This window comes from Paroedura picta, chromosome 8 (genome assembly GCF_049243985.1).
Source record: "Paroedura picta isolate Pp20150507F chromosome 8, Ppicta_v3.0, whole genome shotgun sequence".
Lineage (NCBI taxonomy): Eukaryota > Metazoa > Chordata > Lepidosauria > Squamata > Gekkonidae > Paroedura > Paroedura picta.
In genome coordinates, this window is record NC_135376.1 from 54887255 (window position 1) to 54913356 (window position 26102).

The window sequence follows — 26102 nt, forward strand, 5'->3', positions numbered from 1 at the left end:
CACTGGGAACTCTAGTCATAGAACTCAATCACATACAGTTCAGTCTTCCCTTAAACTTCGGGGGGGGGGGGATGCAGAGACTTGAAGAAGGATTAGCTTCCTGGAGAGGTGTCGTGATATTTCAGAAAGGAGGTGAAACGAAAAGAAAATGATTCCCGTGAAGGGTTCCCTTCATTACTTCCCAGCCCATAGAAGTGAACGTACAATAAGGGAGGTCCATGTGCATTGATTTTAGATCTGAGGAAGTCTACAGCTAACAGCATTTTAAGTGTATCCATTTTCAGTTAGTTCAACAAAATTACCAATGAAGAAAGTAACAAAGTGAAAGTTTTTTTGTGGTAAATTGCAGACTAAAAGTGATCATTTAGTTTGTGAAATGTTTCTTTTCATCAAAAGTAAAGGGTTTTTTTAAAATACAGAAGTAAAGTCAGGAAGGGCTTTTGGATGCTTTATCCTCGCTAGACATTTTGCAAGCTGTAATCTGTGTCTCTTTCAAGATGGTAATCTTCAGCAATTTTGTTGTTCAAAGACTCTTTTTTTGATCCTAAAGGGTGCTTGCTAGAAAATTTCTGGCAATAAAGATCATAACCAGCCTCTGAGAAGTTGAGAGAAACAGCACACACTCTAGGTTCAGAAATTTAAAAAAGGCCTTACACATCTCGAACCAAACCATGCCCAAAGCTTTCTGTGTTGTACCATTTATATAAAATGGAGTTTACAGCACATTAATATTTCCATTGGGCTCTTCTACAGCCTTTCTTGCATACTATAGCCAAAGATGCTTAGAATGTTATTCCAATATTCACAGAAGGTCTGAGGTATCAAAAGTGCTCCCTCTTGGCCCAGGCAAGACAACAAAGCAAATAAACTCAATGACAACACTTGTGAAATATAACTGCCCGGCAAGCCCTTACAACAGACAATTCATTCTCTGCTTTTAATGAAAGACTTGTATCCCCAAATAGCAATCTGGGATACTTAGTTTTCTACATTCGAATCATCTCCGCATGTGGCACATTCCATTAGCAACTCCCGGTACACACTAGTCTGGAAACCGGAGTGGATTTCTTTCCTGCCTGCTGTTTTTGGTAGTCCCACTGTACGAGGACTTTAACTATGTGTTCAAGATAATTCAGACCAGACTATGTGTTCAAGGAAATTCAAGCTAATTCAGACCAGTGATTCTTCAAGATAGATTTGGGGCGGGGGATCAACAGTGTCAGTGACCTCACAGGGTCTCGCAGATCTTAACCCATCTTCCGTTTCCTCTCATGCATCGCAAGAACCAATAAAGCCACCTCCACGCAGCTTGTGCAGAAAAAGTACCGATACTAGTGAAGCGCCTGACACGTAGCTATGCCCCGAGGTGAGAAAAGCCGGCTGTAGAGCAGCGATCCAAAGCTCAGCCAGGAAGGGCCAGATATCGCGAGAACACAGAGCTCGCGCCACCGAGCAGAGCGCGTGGCCCCGTCTCCTAGCAACGGGCATTTACTCTTTCCCGGTCGGTTATGGATCTCAGGGAAACCCGCCCCGAGAGTGACCCGCAGCGCCAGCGGTGCACCTTGACCGACCTTAAGCATCAGGCGGCAGAATATTACCGGAGCAACGAGGTACCGCAGCGCTTGGAGGAGGTGCTTAACACCATGTTCTACCTCCGTCCGCCAGACTTCTACGGGCACCTGGTAGGTACGGCGGCTAGTGCACCATAATGCGCATGCGTCAGGGGAGGGAAATACCCGAATCAAAGCTCTCTAGTACGCAGGCGTCAGAGGAATGAGGGACAAAAGGGGGTGGGTTGGGATTGTTTGAGTGGGAGCATCGAATCCGTTTCTTTTAACTGTGAACCAAACAGTGTGTTGGTCAGTTTCTTGCACGGTTGTTTTGAATCAAAGCCACCTGCGATAGGGTTTTCTGTCAGAATTTCAGCAGGCGGCGGAATTCTATGCATGTGAGCCTTGCTTAGAGCTTGCAAACTGAGCGCCCTGGCTTCGTGGATTGTGTCAGTCCATCTCGATGTTGGATCTTCCTGTCTTTCCGTTGCCTGCAACTTTTCATCCCAGTCCTAACTAGGAGCAACCCTGTTTAGCTTCCCAGACATGTACAAATCAGGCTAGCCTAACCTATCCAGGTCAGCCTATATTAGGTTGAATATATACAAATGAAAGTGCTCAAATGATAAAACAAATTCCACACAATTTTAACTATGATGGGCTGTACTTTTTTTTTAAAGTTATTATGACAAGGACATAGACATGAGGTGCTGTGGATAATGACATTGCTTTGGTAACATTAACACACTGGTATCCTGGGAATTAAGGCTGGGTTGTTTACAAAACCTGGACCCAGGGGAGGGGAAATTAACTTTGAAAGGGTTCCAGAAAAGAACATGAGACCTTATACCCGGATGGGTCTTGATAGGGGTACTCCACAATAAGATTAGAGAGAGAGGTAGGGTGTGTGTGATTTTAAACACAAGTTTATCATATACAAAATAAAAGAAAAATGTAAAGAACCTACACTAAGCACCTAAGAATTAATTCCTTAACTAACCACAAACACACAACTGCAAAACGGTGCACTTATAAAAAGGAAAAGGGAAGATACAACCTGAAATTCCGGACTTGAGGCCTAGAGTGGAGTTTGCAACACAGTTGCAGGGCAGAGACTGGGAAGCTTTTCACTGACCTGAGTTGATTTTTTAATGGAGACGAGTCTCATAGCTAAATGTGAGAACCCACTTTCCCATGAACATTATTGGCCGAGATAATAAATTTGGATCTCACTGTCTGGTTTAAAGTTAACTGTTGTCAAATTGGTGGTAAAAAGTGAGTGACTGTTGAGAGCAGACAAATCAGCATTGACACAAACATTTGTGTAAATCAAGATAGCTCCTGAAACAGGGTGGAGTGTAAATTAATTACTTGAGTGCCCTTCTTGAATGAATAAAAAAAAGGGGGGAAGAGGAATTGGTTATTAATTAATGAAATATCAATTTATTTGGGCTGGGCAGACATCTTTGGGGTATGCTAGGATATTCCAGTGTTGAAAAGTCTTTTGTTATTGAGAACCTTGAGCTGAGGGAGATTGTATTTAATTTGCTATGCCAGTACATCCTACCTCTTTCCTGGTCTTTCATGACAGTATCTAGGTTCCTTTATGAGACCCTCCAGGTCACCTGGCACTTAGGCCAGTTTGGTGTAGTGGTTGAGCGCAGCCGTTTCTAATCTGGAGTGGCAGGTTTGCTACTCCAGTCCTCCATATGGAGCCAACTGGGTAACCTTGGGCTAGTCACAGTCCTGACAGTTCTCACAGAGCAGTCCCGACATAATTCTCTCAACCTCACCTACCTTACTGGATGTCTGTTGTGGGGAGAGTAAGGAAAGGCAATTGTAAACTGCTTTGAGAGTTCTTTGGGTGGTGAAAAGTAGACTATAAAAACCAGCTCTTCTCCTAAAAGGGGGTGCCTATTAAAACAACTAAGTCTAAAAAGAAGGGAACCTGACTAATCAAGAGGGTCTTATCTGGAGGAAGGTCCTTCCTGCTTGACTCGCAGGACATTAAAGACCTCTCATCTTTGGAAGTGGGACAAAATCATATACTTAGCAATAGGGAATAATATTGAAAAGAGGTATGATTTAGGTGGCCAGTCTATTAAATGGCATGACCATGTACACGGAATTGTTAGAAAGGTTCCCATCCTATACAGATTCATGTGTGCATTGTTGAAGGGAATTGCATGAAATAATACTTTATATAAGTTTTGTGCTTGGACTAGCATTGGTAGTATGTTTCGCATATATGTTAAAGGTGATCTAAGACAAAGCCTTGGAGATACTGTAAAGTTTGACACTAAAAACTCTACTGAGCTCATTACCTGCCTTAATTTCTTATTTGATGTTATTGACATTCCTTTAAGAGTATTGCTAGAAGATACCATTAAAATAATTAGCAAGGTAGAGGGTGACTAGAGAATATAGATCAACATATCTGTCTTATAGTCTGAGCCCCCGGGGAGGGCGGTATATAAATATAAAAAAAATGAATGAATAAATAAATAAATAAATAGTATATACCTTATATGGCATTTAAATGCCCTGAATTGTTCCAGAATACCCTGCTGGTGGACTGTGTTAGTACTAAGGAAGTACTACTCTGTTGCTGATGTCTCTCATTTGCTCATCAACCACCAAATGAAAATGTGACATTAACAAATGGCATGCTAGGAACTAGGATGGCTGGTGTAGGTGGCACCTTTCAAGAGACCATGATTACATTTGTCTTTATCGAACAAATTTAAATAGATGCAATCATAAGTTTCTATTCATATACTCCTGAACAGTCTTTTTGGTGTTATATAGAATCCAAGAGGCAGAGGCACCCCTAGTTTGTTCGGTGTCTGGGCTCAATAATTTTTTTCACGCCCCCTCCTCCTTTTTGCCATTATATCAGCTCATGTATGGTGAACCCATAGGGTTTTCAAGGCAAGTGATGTTTGCAGATGGTTTGCCATTGTCTGTCTCCACATCAGCCCTACTTAACTTATGAGATCTGGGGGGAGGGGACAACACAGAAAAATTAGCTGAAGGAAGTAAAAAAAAAAAACAATGAGAATTATTTCAATCCTAAATCTTTTTGCTGTGCTCAGCTCAGACTTCCCTGCAACCCTATTGGTTACAATCAGAACTACATCTTAAAAATAAGAGCAGGACAAGGCTGATTTTGAGAACCCCCTTTGAGGACTTTCTTAAGCTGTGCCTGGCACAGACTGCACCCCTCTTGGTATACCACTGCCAATAGAATTGCATCAGGATTAAACTGGAAAAGTAGGTTGAGGGTTTCATCATTAATTGGTATGATTTCAAGTCACGCTTCCAAATAATGAAGCCAGGGTAAATTTCACAAAAAAGGTATGCAAAGGATTAGGTACTACCTAGGCATGAAAGACTCTGCTTTAAAAGATATAAAAATTAATTGTAATGATTGTTGTATTTCAGGCAAACTACTTTTCCAAATTGTCAACGCCTCCAGAAATATGCAGATTAGTTGGGAGGAAGGTGCTAGATGGGACTGGTCATCCAACATTAGAAGTGGAAGTGTATTGCCAAGTTAAGAACTGTGAGAAGGTATGAGTTACAGTATTCTTCATAATGGTCTAAATCAGGGATGTTTAGCTGTTGACCTGTATGGAATGCGTAGTCTCACAAATGATTTAGTAATTGCTGTGACCATCTATGAAAAGTGGCATTTAAAATATTTTTAAAAATATTATGTATGTAATCAATTAAAAAGTTTCATTTTGATTTTTTAATGTTTATTTTTTTTCGGCTGTATTAAAATAAAGGTTTACATTTATTTGTTTTTTCTAGACTGAAACACCGTTTCATTGGATGTTAATATGATGAATAATGCTTTACACAATACTATTATTTTTAATGATCCAGATCCCAATGATCCAATGTGCTATGGGCCACATTTATCTAATCATTAAGTATTTCTTCAACATCTTGATACTCAGTGGCGGCTTATAAGAAACATAAATATATGTTGTTGGCAAACAATTCCATTCCAACATTTGGAGCTGCTTTTGGATGCATTGGCCTGACTCAGGTTCACAGATTATGAGCCCTTTATCTCTACCTCCTTTGGTATTGTGTCTGTCTTGTGAATCAGTTGCCTGTGAGATTAAACAATTTAGAAAACTTTACAAAATCTCCTGCTGTATTTTTGTTTCGGAATTGGAAAATGCCTGTTGTTGGTTTTATGTTGCCAACTAATGAAATGTCTTCATTTAGAATCTCTCATTTGCTATGTCTGTGCCCACAATTCCCAATCTGCTTCCAAATTGAGATGCATTAAAAAAAGATTATGCCTAGACATGTATTCTGTCTTGCATAGCACAGGAGAGTCAGATCTTAGAAGCTAACCTAGATCAGCCTCGGTTAGTCCTGGGATGGGAGACTACTAAGGAAGTCCAGGGTAACTATGCAGAGACAGGCAATGGCAAACCACCTCTGAACATTTCTTGCCTTGAAAGCCCTATAGGGTGCCATAAGACAGCTACTACTAGATGGCACTCTCCCACACTATTCATGTATATTTTTTTCCTATTCAATGTGTCCTTTTATTGAATACATCTCAGTTTCTTGATAATTAGACTGTATTTTATCAAGGTCACTATGAATTTTAATTCTGTCTTCCAAAATAGGTGTCTTTCATTTGCATCCATTAAATGCCATCTCTTTCCTTCATTCAAGTGACCATTGTTTGCAAAAGCATGCAGCAATGAGCCTAATGTGATAATATTTTACAATTCTCATTTCTCTAGTTTATGAAAACATCAAGCACAACTTTGCTTCTTTCTTCTTCCGTCTTTCTCTTGCCCTCATCTTTCTTTACCCTTTGTTCTATTTTCCATGCTTTGCCTGAAGTTTGATGCAAGAAAAAAGAGAAACAAGTATTTAACAACAAAAGTATTATTTTCTTGTATCTAACAACTTCAAAAAGAGGAAGTAGAGAATATGACTTTGTGTCTTTATATCTCCCTTTTGAAGTTAGGAAAACTGTTCTCCTTTACCTGCTGTAACTTTACCTAATAAATTTTTCCTGTATTACATATGCCAGCACAGCCTGTGCCTTGTTGAGAATAAATGTCTTTCAATGAGAGACTGAATGGAAGAATTAAGGCTGCTCAGTCTCTTTGTGTCTGCCTTTCACCTGTTGAAAAACAGGTATACAAGTTAACTTATGGGGGAAAAAACACAGAAAGACAAATTATTCAGTATAGTCTTTGGACATTTGCATTATTTGGAGGTTTACAAAAACATAAGTGTTTAGGGCAACAAAAAGGAATGTAGACAAAATAAAATTCAAACAATAAATTATTATAAAGTAGCTTGATTCACGGTAGTAATTGTGTGAAGAGTTTATTACGTTTTTAGTGAAAACAGAAAAAATGTACATCAATAACAACTTAAGGAAGCCTTTAGCAGAAAATAATTTCAATGTCATATTTATTATGTGAAATTTCAATGGTGAGCCTATATTTAAATAATGTTCTACAGAGCATTTGTTCCAGCATGATCTCTTCTCATGCTGAAATTCTCGAGAACGCTTCTCCAGAAGCAGTGGATGCTGATGAAAAGGAAAGGCAGGAATCAGTAAATACAGCAATTGAATGGATAGATGAATCATTGAATGAATTGCTCAAAGGCCTTCAACCGACTGACCAGTATAAAGTTGATGAGCTGCTAGGGTATGTCTCTATTTATTCTGCTTATTGCCAAGTGATTTCATGTTTTTTAAGTACAAGAATTCCCACTTCAATCCTATGCCTCAGATGCCAGCATGGCACTGATACCACCATGGCATCAAGGGATCTAGTTGCCATTCTGTAGCCATTCAGGGAAGAGAAATGGCAAAACAACCCCATAATCTCAAGAAACTGAGATCCAAACCACATATTACATTTATCACATGACAGCTGCAAGTTCCCTGTGAGAACTCAAGGTAGAAGAGGTGTAGAGGCCTGATACTGGTCATGGCCATGGCACAGGGTGATGAGGTCCTACTTCTCCCCACAATTGTTTTCCCAACCTGAAACAATCTGTGAGCATAATTGTATTTGTCTGGTGGCTACATGTAGTAGTTTAAGCCCGATAGGTGTTTACTTAATAGTGAGGTCTTGAGCACAACTTACATCTCACATAGATCCAGAATGCAGCATTCAGGGTTCTCAAGAGGGCCCACATCCAGCCCATACTTCAACAGCCACAATGGTTACCAGTTGAATACTGAATCAGGCTTAATATCTTGGTAATTACCTTTAATTCCATACATGGTTTGGGTTCATAGCCTGAGAGAATGTTTCTCTGCCTACACCCCCCCAAAATAAACACTACACCCACCCCGCTCTTACCCAGATGAGCATACTCAGTGGGACTGCAGAAGATTAAACATACCTGAAAAATGTTATATCATAGCATGTTGTTGACACTATGATTGTTGATAATAGTTACTTAAACTTGCCTTATTATGTTATGTCTGTGGTTAGAATTGTTGCTAAAATTGATGTTAAAACTGTTGACAGCCACCAAATTAACCTGTACTTAGTTACATATCTAACATTCTCTGTAAACTGCCCTGAGCCACAGAAAAGGGTGGTATATAAATGCAAATAAATAAATCCATTTACATCGTGTGAAGTGGCTGCCTTAAACCCCAGTCAATTTGCTTACTAGTTTAGCATTGCAAGATTCTTTTATAATATGACTAGAAACTAAGCCTGCTCTACTGTAAATACAGCGGGCACTAGTGGGGCTCGTGAGTTAGGCAGGGCGCTTCTCCGGCTTCCCGGGCCCCATCCCTGTACCCGAGACCGGCCATCGGCTGGGCTGTGAGCCGCCGCTGCCACCTCCTTCCACCCCCATGCCGCCGCCTACCTAAGTTGGTGTGTGCGAGGCAGCAGACAGCGGTGGGCGTGCTGGAGGCTGGGACACAGGCGATGGTAGCGATGTACTGTGGCCGCCGCTCCCGGAGGTTCCCCCGCTGGCCGTTCCTGGTTGCGTGGGCCAGCGGGCGACGTGTCGTGGTGGGGTGCGGCACCAGATTGCTTGCACCGCTCCCGGCGATGTCCGCCTGTCACCGCGTGGTCTGGCATGTGACTTGTGCCGGAACTGCTGCTGCATCTGCTGCCGCCGGCCGTGGGTGCCGGCCACCCCTGGCTGAGCAGGCTCACGGCGAGGCATCCTGTTGGGGGCCACAGCCATGGCCAGGCGGCGACTTGCCCTCTCCACGGTGAGGCAGGTAATTGCGGTGGTTGGCCGCATGCGACCAACGTCAGAGGGGGGCGGATTGGGAGGCGCTTTGCGCCTCCCGATTTGTCAGTCCATCGGCAAGGGACGAATTCGGAGGGGCCAATCGGCAGGCGCTTCACGCCTGCCGATTGGACCCTCTGATTGTCAGTCCAGGGGAAGGGGCCTATCGGCACCCTTCCTCATCCTGGACAGGGCCTGCCTTCGGGGCCCTTACTGTTTTATTTTATCTGCTCCTGTGGAGTGGTTAAAGATGTTAACATCACAATTCAGAAAATATTGCACACAATTAATTTCAGTGTCAGTTGTACAAACATAAGAGTTTCCTTAAAGAGCCTTGAGTACGTCATTAATTAGCTAAAATTTATCCCTGACTGATATCCCCTTATAATCTTTAAAATCAATACAGCTGTAGTTCTGATGGTACAGTCAACCAAGGAAGCCATGCAGTGACCTGGAAAAATGAGTGTTTGTCTGGCAGTGGTCATAGTGGTCTCATAAAGCAGTCAAACCAAGAACAGCACCTGTGACAGTGCTTGAAGTGTGCTGGGGACTTTCATTTGTCCTTTCTTCAGGCATCGGGCCCAGAACCACTATCTTTCCTACCATCGTATTACTTTCAAATAGGGCCAAGCGTGAAATGGAAATATATGTATATAGCTATTAAGTTAAACCAACTGCACTGTTACTTTAATGTTATTGCCCAGTAATTCTTTAGTGGGCCGGGAACCCCTCTGTCCCTGATTTTATAGAGTCTGACATTTCTAATGTTATGAAGCAGCCAGTGTCATTCTGCCATTCCCTTTTACCATAGTGAATTCTTTACAAAGAAAGCAGAGGAGGAAGAAGAAAAAAGAAGGGAAGCTGAAAAGGAAAAAGAGAAAGAAACACAGGAAATGTGTCCTCCTCCACCACCTGTTATAGCACCGTCTGGAAAAAAGAAACAAGCAAAGCTAGGTTATATGTTAAAATTTGTTTTATTAAAGATAACTGTGTCTATTTTGTGAAAATGATACCACACTATTTTATCTGTTCTTTTGGAAACATGTTTGTATAGGGTAAAAATGTGAGTAACTTAGAGCCTGCTACTGCCTCTACTTGTATGATTGTGTCTTACAACATTTTGCAAGCTGGACTTCATGTTCTCAAGTTGAAACAGTATGACGGGAAGATGATCCCATCTCCTCCCCAAGTTTGTATTGACCACTCTGGTTATGCTGGTAGCACTTAAGGATTTTGCAGGGAAGTCCTAAGAGTACTTTTCTGGGAATCAGACCAATTGATGTAGGATTAGTCTACTTAGATGCCTACTCTTGTCTGTATAGTGGCACTTATTCCCAGCAAAATGTTCTTAGGGTAGCATTCTTAAATCATGGAAACAAATGCCTATAGTTGTTTATCTGCTATAAGAGATTGATGGTGCATAACACAATCATTGTAATGTAAGGTTTTGTGGACTTTTTCAGGTGCTGCTATAATAAAGCTGAGCCACGGGATCATCAAGTGTTGGACACATCTGAATGGCTAACACAGGCTTTCTCAACCAGGGTTTCATGAAACTCTGGGGTTTCCTGATGGCTCTGGAAGGGTTTCTCTGACTGGGAGGGAGTTAATTTTACATGTATAAAATTTATCAGGTGATATGACCATATATGGTCATGTTGACCTGCCCTCCCCCACACCCCAAATGGCCAATGATGGACCTGGAGGGGGTGGGAAAGGAAGGGGCCCCAGGCAAACAAATCCTTGGTGACCTGGTGATGTCTGGTGGGAGTATCTGGGTGATGTCACTTCTGGTCACATGACTTCTGGGGGCATTACAGGAAGGTGTGGCCTGCTGATATCACATCTGGGGTTTCTCAAAGCCTGAAAAATGTTTCAGTAAAAAAGTTGAGAAAGGCTGGGCTAACATCATCATAATAAAGCTAGTAATCTTAAATATACCACAAATTCTTCTTTTGTTTTTAATCATAGAAGAGCCTATGGAGAATAAGTAAAGGGATCGCAGAGGTTTAACAACCTCATAAACACCCTCTGCTGTTCTTATGTTGCAGCTGGAATATGTGGGTATTTGCCCTGTGATTCCCAGCTTGATGTAGTGGTTAAAAGCAGCAGCTTCTAATCTGGTAAGCTGGGCTTGAGTCCCTATCCCCCACTTGGAGCCAGCTGGGTGACCCTGGACTCTACCTCACAGGGTGTCTGTTGTGGGGAGAGGAAAGGGAAGATGATTATAAGCTGCTTTGTGATTCCTGGTAGAGAAAAGTGGCATATAAAAAAATAATTCTTCTTCCACCCATGCCTACTTGTACAGTAAAGATTACCAAATTCTGCTACTTTTAATGTATTAAAGAAAATTTTATTGTTTGTGAACTAAACTGCCAGACAGACTAGTCACATGAAACTCTCAGACATGACCAATTACTACTACTCCTGCCTTCACTGTTTCCAACGAAAATATAAAAGTGCAGAACTTTCTGAAGACCCCTCATGTTTTCAGGAGTTTCAGCTGCACTCTGGAGGTTATAGATGAAAAACTATCAGTTCTGAGAAAGGTAGCTGGTGTGCTTTTAGGTAGATCCAAAAGTTTCCTAATAATGTTTATCCATAACCTTTTCCTGCCAGGCCCAAACCTCCGCACCATACATAAGTTGTAATATAATTTTACCCTGAAAATCCTTGAGTGCTGGAGCAACCAACTGCCCACCATTGGCATTAAAGAATTTTATAATGGCTCCGATTGAGCAACATACCTGTGAGATGTTAGTATTTCATTTTGCCTGCCATGACAATGAAGATTGATATATAATGTCAAGAAGAAGACCATTGTTCATTTTCACTGGAGTTAATAAACCGGAAAAATTTGGATCTATAATTAACAAAGGAGACAATTTTTGTTTTTATTGTTTGTTTGTTTGTTTGTTTACCACCACTCCCAGGGATACTGGCTCTTGGAAGTTTACATATTATTGTAATTAATTACCAAGTACTCTTCATTGCAATAAGTAGCCAGTCTAGATAACATTTTCCTCAGCCTAACTCTGGTAAGGGACAGGATGCCCATCTAACAAAATTCTTTACTATGGTAAGGTTTCAGATCTTCCCTTCTGCATATTTGCATGGCAGATTTAATCGGGTCACACCAGATTGCTGGTTGTGCCCTTGTGAGCTTAACCAAGTTAAAGATTTTATTCATTGCCCTCTATATCAGTGGTCCCCAACCTTTTTATCACTGGGGACCGGTCAACACTTGACAATTTACTGAGGCCCGGGGGGGGGGTAGACTTTTGCCGAGGGACGTCTCTGCCGCCTGAGCCCCTGTTCCACTTGCTTTCCCGCCAACGCCCCTGACTTCCCGCTGCCTGCTGGGGGGTGCTGCCAGTTGCAGCTGTGCACTGCCATGCCGAGGGGGCGCCCCAGCCATGGCAGCCGCTGGAGAGCACCAAAGGTGAGCTGGCGGCAGAGTGGCAGGGCAGCCCCCAAGGCAGCAGCCAGGGAGGAGGACGAAGAGGAGCCACGGCCCAGTACTGACTGATCCACGGACCGGAACCAGTTGGGGACCACTGCTCTATATGATGATGTTCAAATTAAGTTGAACATAATACTGTCTCTGGTTCTGATGATGATAAAAATATTTCTTTTGTTAGATGTTTTCCCTCCTATCATTTTAATGGTTGCTAATTTCATTTCCTCATCTATAATAATTAGGAAAATTTTCATGTATGGCTGAGAAATCCTCAGTTTGTTCTATTTCATTTACTTTACTCTGTGCTTATAATTTTTCACTGTGTTTAATAACTTCTTACTGATTTTATTTTCATATTGTATCATGGGCAAATTGTATTGTGAATGCTTGTTTTTGTGGGATATTTTGTTTGTTTGAATAATTGTTATGTTTTGGCTTCACCAACAATATACATAATAATAACAACAACAACAATAATAATAATGTATTGTAGTTGCTCCCAGTAGCTAAAGGTAAAGGTATCCCCAGGTCATCCCCAGCACCAGGTCATGTCTGACCCTTGGGGTAATGCCCTCTAGCATTTTCATGGCAGACTTAATACAGGGTGGTTTGCCAGTGCCTTCCCCAGTCATTACCATTTACCTCCCAGCAAGCTGGGTATTCATTTTACCAACCTTGGAAGGATGGAAGGCTGAGTCAACCTTGAGCCGGCTGCTTGGATCAAACTCTCAGCCTCATAAGCAGAGCTTCAAACTGCATGTCTGCTGCCACAAGAGGCTCTCCCAGTAGCTAGGCAGCAGATTGGTGGAGTCCTGAGTGAAGGAAGAAACATTTCCAAAGTGAAACTTGTACTGATACCTTTATACCAAATAGCTGAATTTTAGTCATTCACTTCTTGGTAGTGGAGGTGGAGGAGGAGAATGCTGTTGTATCCCAGCCAATTTATGGCAACCAAATATAAAATGAGCATATCTGGTTATTGCAGTTGAAGAGGCTCAGTTGAAGCAGGAAGTGTCAGTGATCCATCAAGAGGAGAAGTTTCCATTTGTTGGAGAGTTAAATTGATTTATGAGGGTCTTTGGAGAATACATCCTGTTCATACTCCTACGCTCTATACTTGATTCCTCATTCATTTTTCTGGGCCTAAGGAAGGTTATCTCTCAGATGTGCTTCAGATTAAAGCCTCTTAGTTGGGTCTCTAGATAGTGTTCCATAGCTGCACTTGTCAACGTTTATGCTCTGTTCAAGAGTCTTGTTAAGTGCTTGGATTAAAGGTCAGATTTTCAAAGGTGCTCAGCACCCACAACTAGTGTCAGATTTTCAATAGGTTCTATTTGGGAATCGAAGTAAACCATTGGATTATAAAGATTTGAGGACATAAAGTCTTCGTGGAAGTTATGATTGCTAAATTCTTTACTGTAAAAATCAAGCCCTTATAAAGGTAGCTAAACAGGAATAGTAATTTTCAAAACCTGCCTTGGATTTTGAGTTCTGTGCACTATTTGTTTGTTTGTTTGTTTGTTTGTTTGTTTGTTTATTCATTCATTTATTTATTTATATGAGGCCGCTCTCAAATGTCTCGTGGCGGTTTACAAAAATCCATGCATACAATAAAATCCTGTTAAAAAAACCATTAAAACATAGTTAAAACACAATATCAGTATGGCAGATAATAAATATATAACCCACTCCCCTCTCCCCCCATTCAGCAAGGGTCTTTCACTCTCTATCTGGGAGCAAGGGACTTAGTTGGTTTCAGTTGGTTTAAGCTAGAGATCCACAGCTGACAGTACCGAGAACCACTCTGGCCTCAAACATATGCCTGGCGGATGAGCTCCATCTTGCAGGCCCTGCGGAAAGCTGACAAATCCCACAAGGCCCGTAGCTCTTCCAGGAGCTCATTCCACCAGGTTCGGGCCAGGGCCGTAAAAGCCCTGGCCCTAGTCAAGGCCAGGCATATATCCCAGGGGCTAAGGACCACCAGTAAATTCATACCCGCAGAGCGAAGAGCCCTGAGGGGGGCATAAGCAGATCAGCAGGACCCAGGCCACGTAAAGCCTTAAAGGTTAAAACCAGAACCTTAAACTTGATCTGGAAGCAGACTGGTAACCAGTGCAGATGGCGTAGGACCGGCTGAATATGGGCCCTCCACAATGTTCCAGTGAGGATTCTTGCATTCGCATTCTGTACCAGTGGCAAATGTATCGGGGGGGGGGGGTCCGGCCGGCTATCTATTAGGAAGTAGAGTTGGGTGTCATCAGTGTACTGATGGCAGCCCAGCCCATAGCCCTAGACCAGCTGGGCTAGAGGGTGCATGTAGATTTTAAAAAGTGTAGGGGAGAGTATCTCCCCCTGAGGTATTCCACACAGGAGCCCGAAAGGGGCCAACAACTCTTCTCCCTCTGCAACATTAAACAGTCGTCTGGAAATACTAGATCTAAGAATGGTGTTAGAAGATAAGGGACATAATACCAAAAAATCAAGAAGAGAAAAGGAACAGTTCTTAGAACATATATTCAGCACAGTTTGAAATATCAGGCTATTGCATCGACGAACATAAGAAGTTAGTTAAAATTGCAAGGCATTACAGTTAGAAAAGCAGTTAATTAAAAGTGGCATCATTATATAAGGGTTTTCCCAACCAAAATTAAGAAATCCTGAAATATCTATTTCTGGACAGTTTATTTGACCCCAACAGAATTATCTCTTAGTGTCCTTTTAACTAACAGTATAAAGTGCCAACATTTTATTTGTACCTGTTGTGATAATGTGACAAGGTAATTTTGAAGTAAAATACTCTTTTTATTCTCAGGAAAAAAGATTTCTGTTGTGGAAAATCCAATCCCACCAGCAGAACCTCCTGAGCCAGTAATTAAGGGTAGTGTGGCTATTGGGTGTATCTCTCTTGCTATTGCGAAGGCTGCTGCCACAACTGGTGACATGCCTTTGTACTTACAGATTGGTTTAATGAAGCACAATCAGGTACGTGACAAGGTTTTAGTCTTTTGCTCAGATTGTCACACATTCTATCCTCCAGATGGGCTGCCAGGTTTACAGCTTGTAGGAATCGTTATCCTTAGTGTGTTTTAGATCAGTATAATCTTTTAGTGACTGTATTAAGCAACCTCAGTTCGGTTTTGGCCTTGAATGTCCCCTTCCAGGATCTAGAATAATAATTGTTTTTTATACCCTACTTTTCACTCCTCGAAGGAGTCTCAGAGCAACTTACAATTGCCTTCCCTACTTCTCCTCACAACAGACACTTTGTGAGGTAGGTGGGACTGAATGATAGGACTGCTCTGTGAGAACAGCTCTATCAGAACTGTGACTAGCCCAAGGTCACCCTGCTGGCTGTATGTAGGAGTGGGGAATCAAACCTGGCTTACCAGATTAGAAGCCTTTACTTTTAACCACTACACCAAGTTGGCTCTCTATTAGTCAGGGTCTTATGCTGGAGACAGGATTCAACACTAGCCTTTTAGGCTATTCCTTAGGCAAATGGGAAACTAGACTGTCTTTTCAGCTCCTCCCCTTATTTCTGGCTTATGTGGGGTGGAGCTGCAATAGTGGCAATAAAGGCGGGGAGAGGGAGTGAAAGGAAGGCAAAGATTACAGTTGGTAATGTCACTTCTGGTGACATGTCACTTCTGGGGGCATGGCCATCTGACATCTCTTCTAGAAGTCCTCAAAGTCTGAAAAATTGTTTCAAGGGCTTCTCACACTCAAAAAGTGAAGAAAGGTTGGTTTAAGCAATCTATTTAGCAATCTTTTAAATACATTAGAAACCAGGATAAAGAAGTACTTTAGTCCAAGTAAGGGGTATTTTGTCCAAGTTTAGCAGTGGAGTAGAAATCTCTGTCCCATCAATATTCCTACCACTGTTCTTCATCATAGTTGTGAATCTTCATATATATGCCAGCTTTAAGAAACTCAGTGTCCAGCATTTCAACATAATTTGATGGAATCTTAGTTATTTTCCCCTAAAACTATATTAACAACAGATTTATAACCAGTTTTTTGAAAAAATCAATATTTCCAGATGTTGAACTGGTCTAGGTCCTAAAACAACATAGTGAAATTATAAGGGCCTCAAATTACGATCCATTATTTCATTAATTTTCTGTATGGAGTGTTTCCAGCATCTGTGTGCTTGGAGTCATATTCACCAAAAAAAGATCATGACCACTTTCTAGTCTCTTTTTCTCTTTCATACTAATGAAATGATAATAGTTCTAAAAATGTATGATTTCCTGCCTCCTGTAGTTACCTCTTGGTATCATGTAGGGGAATTACCCACTGTTAAATGTTTGCATGTATTCAAAAAGGAGACCTATGTAGTTATCTTTGAGTTTAATTTCTTAAGTATGTAACAAATTTTGATTATGGCTCCTATCACAATATTGTTAAATCTTTAATCACTTTTGTTGTCTGTCCAAGATAGAAACCTCAGTGGGGTATTATTATCAGTTTATGAATTTACAAACTAACATTAAACAAGCTACCTTTTTTATTTTAGGAGCTGCCCATGCCATCGCCAATGATAACACTTTTGAGTTGTGGAAAGTCATCACCTGGAAAACTAAATCTAATGAAAGAACTTATGTTTATACCACCAGCCTGGTTAACAATTAAGCAGGTACTGCATGCTACTGTTTTCATCACAATAAATACAATAGTAAAAAGCGTTAATCCATATTTTAACTATCTTGCAAGAAGTAACAAGAATCTGACAGCAGTTTTATGTCAACTCATACCTGTTGGCTTCAGCTAGCGTAAGAATGAATAAGTGGGTATAGGGCCAATGCTGTTTCTGTAACAAAACTGTTGATCTGCAAGTACATTAGAGAAGCGGTCACTCTTTTGTACAGTCTATTTTTATCCATTTCAACAGAGTTGATACATGGAAGTTCCAAGTGAAATGGGGAAATATTGACAATAATGGAAAGATTTACCAGATTTGTCTCATAGTACAAATTTTATTTACTCCAATTAGGATTTCATATTCATAATTGATGAATGATATTGATCATGTTGAAGAAACTCTGGAAAGATCTCATGGTGCATTTTTGCTGATGAAAGAGGGAGTGACTTTCATCAGTGACTTTCCTATTGCAGATCTCTGGCTTGAACCTCATGCTGTTCCTGGGTTACCCTGGGGTTCTTTAACCTGCAGGAACAGCATTTTAGGAAGCATTTTTAATGCAGTGAGAAGGGAGAGAAGAATCCTGTTCTGCTGGTAAAAATGCTTTCCATTAGCAGAGATTAACTGTGGAATCCAAGAATCTATCTATCTAGTCTAGAAGTAATAATGCCTGAAAATTTTTATAGAATTGTTTATAGATGCATAGTTTTCCATGCCACTTTGCCAGATTAAACAGGGTGTTTTTAATATATGTGTGTGTGTGTGTGTGTGTGCGTGCACATGTGCCATGGTTGTGCTATTGCTCAATGGAACAGGGATCATAAGAGAACAGATATAAGGAGAAATTAGTGGCAAATTAGTGAACAGCATCATAAGTCCAAATATGCAGTATGATAACCAGTCCTTTGGGTTCAATTGTCATTCACAAACATTTGGGCAATAAAAATGTATTGCCCCAATGTTTTTGTGATCGACAGTTGAACCCAAAGGACTGATTTGCTTTTCTGGCAAAGAATTATCATTCTGTATATTTGGACTTCTGATGCCTTGAATAAACTCAAATTTTGTTGTGCTACTTCAGACCAACATGGCTATCCACTTGAATCTATAAATATGGTCAGTACTTACGACTCTCAGCTTGCTGGTCTTAGGCCAATTCCACATGGGTGGCATCTATATGGACCAGGGGTGAATCCCTTTGTCCACATGACAACACTGCCAGGCCACCACCCTCCTGGGTCTGGTGCAGATAGGGCCCTAGAAGCACCACGCTAAGGGAACGAGGATTCTTCTGCATTTTCTTTCGGCACTGTAGGGGCCAACAGGGCCTATCCCACCCTATGAAGGCCTGCAGGAGACAAAATATGCCCTGGACAGGTTTGCAGCAATCCCACCTTCCAGCAAAATAAAACATCTCCCGCACGGCAGAACCTTTCTGCCATCACTTTGTTTCCCGGGGGGGGACACATTTCAGCGCCGGCACTGAAATATGTCTCCCATGGGGACACAGTATGCTTCAGAGCATGCAGCTCCACAGCAATGCACCAATGGCAGCCCAGAGTGGTGTTGCTGGTGCGGAATTGACCTTAGTATAGCTTTCTGTTAAGCTTCCTGCACTTCTGTCCATGGTTCTGATGCCCTATCTGGCTGCCATCTATCCATGAGAGCTGAATAGAACTCTTTGTTCACTTCTTGTTTTCTGCCTGCCAATATCTGAATCAACCTACTTATAGAGCTTAAGGTATTCTCCATATTTTTCACCAGCACTTAACGACTGCTTCTTAACAACTCCTTGTGCAATATGGACCATACCTCTAATAGTAAATACTTGCAAAATAATAAGCATGGTGGTGACTAGCAAAAATAGTCAGTTTTTTTTTAATTAACTTTTTAATGAAACCAGTGCACTAGCTTGAAGAATTCTTCTAATTTTACAGGGTGTAGAAAGATCTCTGGATATTCACAAACAAATAATGAAGTTGCTGGAACCAGTAGGTAAAGGGGTAAGATAATGTTTAAATTAATGATTAACACATCCCTAATAAAAGGGCCCAGTTGGTGACATCTCCATGGCGTTTGGGAGTCAATCCAGTGATGGCTGTGGGTTTTTAAAAAAATCTTCTAATTTCCAAACTAATATTTTTCTGCATATCTGGGAAGCCCCCCAAGTAGCCTTGTTTTGCAATCTTTCTGTTAGAAAGATTATTTACTAGCAGGAGTGATGTTAGATGTTCTCTTTAAAGAGAATTTGGAGATGGCTTTTGTGATATTATACTGTGTACTTCATTACGCATGCAGGGAATAATGTCTCCAAAATTAATGATAGTATTTCTTATGTTAAGAGTGGGAAAATCTGTTGTATATTGGATCTGTTGTATATTAGCAATTAAAAATGTGTTTATTGCTCCATATTCTGTTGAATAATATTATTAATGCTTTTCATTTAAAATATAGTTAGTTGTTTTAAAAATACTTATGGCTTTTCTAACAATTTCTTTTAACTTTTACAGCAACCTAGTGCTTCAGTGGACACTAAACATTCTGCACGAGATGGAGGGAAAAAAGCTCCTGTAAGAAAGAAACTAATGCTGCCTTACCACATAGGACAGTTAATGGATCATAAATTGATAGGTTTATTGGTCAAGTAATGTATCTAATTCTCAACATGGTCGAATATGTAGATATTAAAATCCAGAGCATAGAGCCATGAATAGACAAGACAGATCTTACTACAACCTGAAAAAACACCCCTCATATTTGCAGAATTTGCAGAAATTTAAATGGGGAACCCTTCCCCCCCGTAATAAAAGCAGAACTTGTGGCTTTAAGAATTGAATGCCTTTAGTGGCTGTTACTCAGCAACCACAACAATACTGCCAGCCTTCAGACTGATTTCTGTCAGTACAAGGCAGGGAGCGGGGCAGAACACTTTCCAGAGCTGTTTTGGCCTCTAAGAAAGAACTCACTGGGGCCATACCCAGCAGCAACCACCAGGCAACTTGTTTCCATGCAACTTGCATGACCCACGCAGGCCAAACCCTTTGCTGCTGTTCAACAGCAGCCACCCCGATGTAATAATTAGAGCTTCAGATTAGGATTTCTGCTTTTGAAGCTCACTTGGTTACTTTGGGTCAGTCACACACACTTAGCCTAATCTATTTCAGAGGATAGTTGTGAGGATAAAATGGAGGAGAGGAGAATTATTTAAGACACTTTGGGCCCCAATTATGGAAAGGTAAATTAATAACTATAACTGGAGGGCAGATAAAAGGTTGGTTGTTGGGTGGGAAGGAGAAACTAAACCACAATTGTTCATGATCCACCAGATTTCAGACAAACGTTATGTCCCTGTTTGGCATCATTAACAGTACTTCTCTCTGTTAAGTTGTCTTGCCAGTCTGATTACCGTCAAACTGCACTTGTCACTGATTCTACTCTTATGGGGTTGTTCGGAAACCAGAACTCTTTTGGTAAGGGAAATCTGCGTAGGTGAATAAATATTGATTAAAATGGTTGTTGTGGCTTGCTCTTTAGATTCTGTTGTTTAGTGTAAATAGCCTGTAATGTTATAGAGCAGCCTTTCACACGTTTCTTAACATTGAGAAACCCGTGAAACATTCTTCAGGCTTTGAGAAACCCGAGAAGTGGTGTGATTGTGCAGAATATGGTTGGGAATCATAGTTGAGTACATACCCACCTGGGATCCCTCCCCTTCCCACCCCTTAGGCCCATCACTGGTCACTTGGGGGAGGGACAAGTCAACATGACCATATATGGTCATATTACCTGATCAATGTTTAACAAATTTAAAATACATATAAAAATTAACTCACACCCATTCAAGAATCCCTTCCAGGGCCATCAGGATACCTCAGGGTTTTAAAAAAAACTGGTTGAGAAAGCCTGTTCTAGAGACTCTTGATGCTATGTGAGATGCCTTGGATGCACATCAATGATATTCAGTCATGTCATCAAAAGCAGATGATCCATGATAATTTATGTACTGAGTTTTTAATTACTGATAGTAAATATCAGTAATTAGAAACTCAGTACATAAATTATCATAGATCATCTGCTTTTGATAACATGACTGAACTTCACTGACATATTTGACAGAAAAAAGTTAATGCACAGATGGAAATGTGGGAAAACAAAGAAGTGCATTAAAATATTGTGCTTCTGTGTGTATATACATGTGTATGAGCAAACATTTGGGGAGAAAGGTGGAAAGTAAATATGTCAGTTAATAAAAGATTAGTTGTATCTTAGCTGCTATGAATATGAGGTGGCACACATGAAGTTGTCTTATACTAACTCAAACCATAGATCTATATAGGTCAGTATTAGGATTGTGCGATTCGGCCACTTCGGCGGCCGTTCCCTCCGGGCGCAGGCAGCGCTGCGCCACAGGGGGGAAGGGTGGTGCCGGCGTGGTTGCGCCCGCTGTCACGGCGCTGCCGGCACCGCCCTCCCCCCCCCGGCGGCACGGCGCTGCCTGCGCCTGGAGGGAATGGCCACAGAAGCGGCTGAATCGCAAAACCCTAGTCATTATTGTCTACTCTGCCAGTGATTTTCTAGGATCTTAGGTGGAGGTCTTCCATATTACTCAATTCCTGATCCTTTTTTAAACTGGAAATACTATGTGTTGATTCTGGGATTTTCTTTATGCAAAGCATAAAGAATCTACACATCCTTTCACAGACTTTCTTTGTAGTCACAAGCCTTTCTTTGTAGGTTCAAACCTTACTCAGGGATGGCTTCTTCCACATCCATCTCTCAGCTGGGAACTTTAATGAAGCTGGCTAGCTTCATGTGTGCTTTGATATATGCAACAATAAACAGAAAAAGTAATGTGTTACCATGAAATGATCAAAAGAATTATTTGGGGAATAAATCTCCACCTGACAGTTTTGTACTACAATGAGGTACCCAAACAATGTCTGAGAATTCTGATGTCAGAATAATGCTGGAATTACTGAAGTTGGCAATTCTCTTGTACATGAATGCACGTATATTTCTAGCAATATATTTTTTTACTTATTTCCAGCCACCTGTTATTAAAAAAATGTCTCACTTGGGCTGCATAGTGACAGGGAGTGAAACTCTCGAACAACCGCTGACCTTGATTCAAATGGCTTGCACAAACATGGGCTTGGAATTAGGAATAGATCTCCATTTGGGAATAAATTGTGCTGCTCACGAACTAATGGACTATGTAAGTCGTATTTTCAGTATGTTGGTATCGAACTTTCTTCTGATCAGATGCCTTTCTTGTTTCTATTTCTAAGTATGTCAGGTGGCTGTGCACTGTAAACAGGAGGAACAGTAAGGAAGATAAATCAGTTTATTCACACAAATGCTCATGATGCCATTAAGATCTCAGTGGATTTCTTAAACCTGATTTCTTAAAAACAAGATGAATTATTCTAAAATGTGATAGTATTTACCTTACTAATGCAGGGTTTTTTAATTCTAGAATAGGGGAAAATATGAAATATTGTCTGGAACATTGAAGAACCCTGATGAAATGGTGGATATGTATGTGAACCTGATTCATAAATTCCCCTCCATTATAGCATTAATTGATCCTTTGAGGAAAGAGGTAAGCGCCTTTTTAAAAAGTCCTTTTAAACAAGTCCTTAAAATGAAAGACTCTTGGAAGATGCTTAAACTTTAGGAGTAATGCTTGTAAACGAAAATAATAAGCCAGCTAAAACCGCATTGTAGTTCATCCCTGACCAGTGCAGCTCATCCAATTAGACTTTGTAGTTTCATTGCAATCTGTGGCTAAACTGGTTGGAAATTCATGATGGTATGGTTTAACTTGCTTGCATGGGATGGCATTGCTTTCAATATGTTTGTTGTTATGGGATTTTAGATATTTTATATTTTAACATATAGTGTTTAAGAAGTCATTTGGCGTCTTTTGGGAGGAGAAAGGTGGGATGTAAATGTTTTAAATAGAATCATGGACGTTATAGAATCATGTTTTAAATGAATTGTGATGGAGCAACCTTGCTGAACTTAAGAAGGCAGGATCTGTTCAGTGCCTAGATGATAGTCATGGAAGCCTTATGTGTGGTGTCTTGAGGTCCATTATGAAAGCAAATGCTGGGATGCAAGTCTAATGATAATTATTTATTTATGCTGCTTAGCTTTCAATGACACTTATACATGACTGACTTTATTTGGATTGAGGTCTGCACGCATAAGGTTTAAACCCAATTTACAATATACAGGAGACTTATTTTCAGAGTATGCGCGAATTTCAGAAATGTAAATTTTGAGAATACTATCAGAGAGAATTATTTGAAATTTTGATAATCCATGCTCTCTATATTCATTTGCAAATACTTTATATATACATATTTAAATCTGTGTAGCTCTACTAAACATTACAATTTAGTAGCATTTCTGTACAAATAATGACTGCTAAATATTTTAATTGATTTTTTTACTTTTAATTAATATATTTAACTTAAACACTTATAGATTAAAAATTAATGGAAAATTTATATATTTGAATTCTACCTTTCTCTGAAGGCTCACGTAAAACAAAAGTACAGACTTAATAAATATATTAAAATTAAACATTTTAATAACAGTTAAAACTGGTTTACCTAAAAGCCAACTCCTTCTCACTGAATAAAGGGGGGGGCATATAATGTATATCTTAGTAGTTAATCAGAGGGATTTGGGCAGGGGCATCAACAGGCTTGATGTTATTTCAAGGCCTGAAATGTAGGCTGGTAGAACAGCTCTGTCTTGCAGGTCCTGCGGAACTGTTTAAGGTTCTGCAGGACCCTGATTACATTAGATAAAATATTTCACCCGGTCCTAGTTTAACCTCTTTGAGGCTAGGGATCCCAAGCAGATTCTGCAAGCTCAGTCTCAGCATTCTTTGGGGGACATAGCGGAAGAGGCAGTTCTACAGATATTACAGTCCCAGTCCATTTAGGGATTTTTGAAGCTGAGAACCAGAACCTATTCCTGTCTTCAATCTGGAGCCAGTGCAGCGGGGAGAGCACAGGTTCAATGTGTGCTCTCCATTGGGTCCTGGTGAGGGTTCATGCTGCCTCATCCTGTACCAGCTGAAGTTTCTAATGTAATTTCAAGAGTAGCCTGTGTAGAGCGAGTTATAGTAGTCCAGCTTGGTGGTGACAGTTGCATGGATCACAGTGGCTAGCTCAGATGTTGACAGGTACGGTGCTGACTATTGTACCTGACAAAGGTGGCAAAATGCTTGACAAGTGACATTTGTGACTTGAGTCTCCTTGGGTGAGCATCAATCTGCTCTGCCTCTACAAGGAGGGAGCAGGGTATTGATCTGAGCCTTCAGGGCAAAATGGCCCAACTATGGTAGTCTAGTAGATTGCACTAGATCAATCTGTATCCCCATCCCAAACATCAAATCCAGGGTGTGGCCTGCTTGATGTATGGAGTCAGTAACAAATGGGGAAAATCCTAGTGTTGCCATGGCAGACACAAATCCAAATTATGCATAGAGCTGAACTTCTCTGCATGGACACTGAAATTCCCCAAGACTATCAGCCTGGGAAACTGCAAGGCCCACACAGCCACCAGTTCAGTAGAGCATCTGCTGGTACATTAGGCAGTCGATACATCAGACAGATGGCCATATATATTGGCTGTACTGTGCTAAATGATTTAATTAAAATATTTAGTGCAAGTTGATGGTAACAGAGAGAGATGGGTCACACAACCTTACAAGCGGGCCCCACAACTTTTCTCTTGGCTGAAACAGAGGTAAGGAGTAGCATTGTGCTGGTGTTCATCACATTCCTTGTGATTCTAGCTATTAGGACTGGAGGGAGCTAAAGTGGAAGCACATTGACAAAACTATTTCCCACAAACTTCATTATGCTTGTAATTTTCTGTATCAAAGTCAACATATATTTAAATATAATTGATGCCCAACAGCTTTGGTAAATAGGAATGAATTGTCCTCATTCTATCTACATTAATTTAATTGCATGGATCTGCACTGGTTTTATTTAAAAAAACAAAGGATAAATCATCAAATGTAATGCACAGGTCATTTATCTTTCAAAAATGTATAGATTTGCACAATCCAGAAACCCAGTCTACTAATCCCAACAAATCTGTTTGCTACCATAGAGCCCAATGCTCCCATTAAAAGATTGGTATACATTATTATGTAATATTTTATATACACTGTTATATATGTAATATTTTCTGCGAAGAACTATCTTATTGGCTTTTTAAAATGCATGTCACTATCTTCCTTTCGTTGCTGAAATAAACATTTAAAAGAATAATCGCTTTTGTTATCTGTATAGGATACCCAACAGTGGGAGAATTTATGTAGTAATCTGGGTTCAAAATGCTACCTTATTGCAGAGCATGCATGTAGAAATATGTCTAAACTTCTAGATAGCCAAAAGAAGAATGCACCAAAATGCAGTGGTCTTGTTGTGAAACACATCAATGAAACTAAAATTTCTGACCTTTTCGAAATGACCAAGCTTTTAGATGGTAAGTAGAGGAAAGAATTAAATTCTAAAATGTAGAGCATGCTGTAGATTTGTCTTTGCAATCTGTAAAAGTATGTAACATTTTATATTTAAATACAGTAATTGAGAATGTTAGAAGTGCTTATTAGATAAAATTGACTTTCATCATGGCTTGACAATAGAGTTAGAGGTTCAAATTCCAAATATATGAAGTGCATTCTTAACAGAGTATTTCAGCTTAGTGCTGCGTACTGCCTAAGTGATTGGGCGTCTCTTGTACTATTAGTTTCTGTTATATATTTCCATGGTCATTTTAGAAGTCTTCAGCATGTAACAAAACTGCTAAAATAATTGAATAGCAAGATTTAGAATTTCACTTATACCAGAATTTCACTTACTGCAGGGAAAAACCAGCTTCTATGAAAGAAAGTTTAGAATGATATATCTCATATCCTAATCCATTCTCTGAAATATATTAGAAAAGAGCCTAGAAAACTTATAGTTGCAGGAAGACAAAATTTACTTTTATTGTAATGGAATCATCTAGTGTAGTTAGCTGAATGTCTCCATCCTTAACAGGGATCCTAAATATGTTTAAAGATGAGTGCATGATTGTGATTCGTGCATTTAATAAAGTGAAAGAAGAAATAGTTACACAGTAGTTGCCCCATCATAGTTGCTTACTGTCAGAA

At 40.3% G+C, this 26102-nt stretch overlaps 1 protein-coding gene across 2 annotated transcripts in view; it reads left to right on the plus strand.

Annotated features, from left to right (window-relative positions):
- The first annotated feature begins 1346 nt into the window (after positions 1–1346).
- The window catches only part of ENO4 (enolase 4), a 31813-nt gene continuing 7057 nt past the window's right edge, over positions 1347–26102 (plus strand). The window contains exons 1-11 of one of the 2 annotated variants that reach the window (XM_077349883.1): positions 1347–1682; positions 4995–5123; positions 7062–7252; positions 9625–9767; positions 15086–15255; positions 16790–16909; positions 18853–18918; positions 19426–19485; positions 21963–22130; positions 22392–22517; positions 25237–25432. In XM_077349883.1, the coding sequence (XP_077205998.1) occupies positions 1509–1682; positions 4995–5123; positions 7062–7252; positions 9625–9767; positions 15086–15255; positions 16790–16909; positions 18853–18918; positions 19426–19485; positions 21963–22130; positions 22392–22517; positions 25237–25432 (1543 nt within the window). In that variant the 5' untranslated portion in view covers positions 1347–1508. The remainder of the gene's footprint in view (positions 1683–4994; positions 5124–7061; positions 7253–9624; positions 9768–15085; positions 15256–16789; positions 16910–18852; positions 18919–19425; positions 19486–21962; positions 22131–22391; positions 22518–25236; positions 25433–26102) is intronic. The other variant, XM_077349882.1, reaches the window with a different exon arrangement.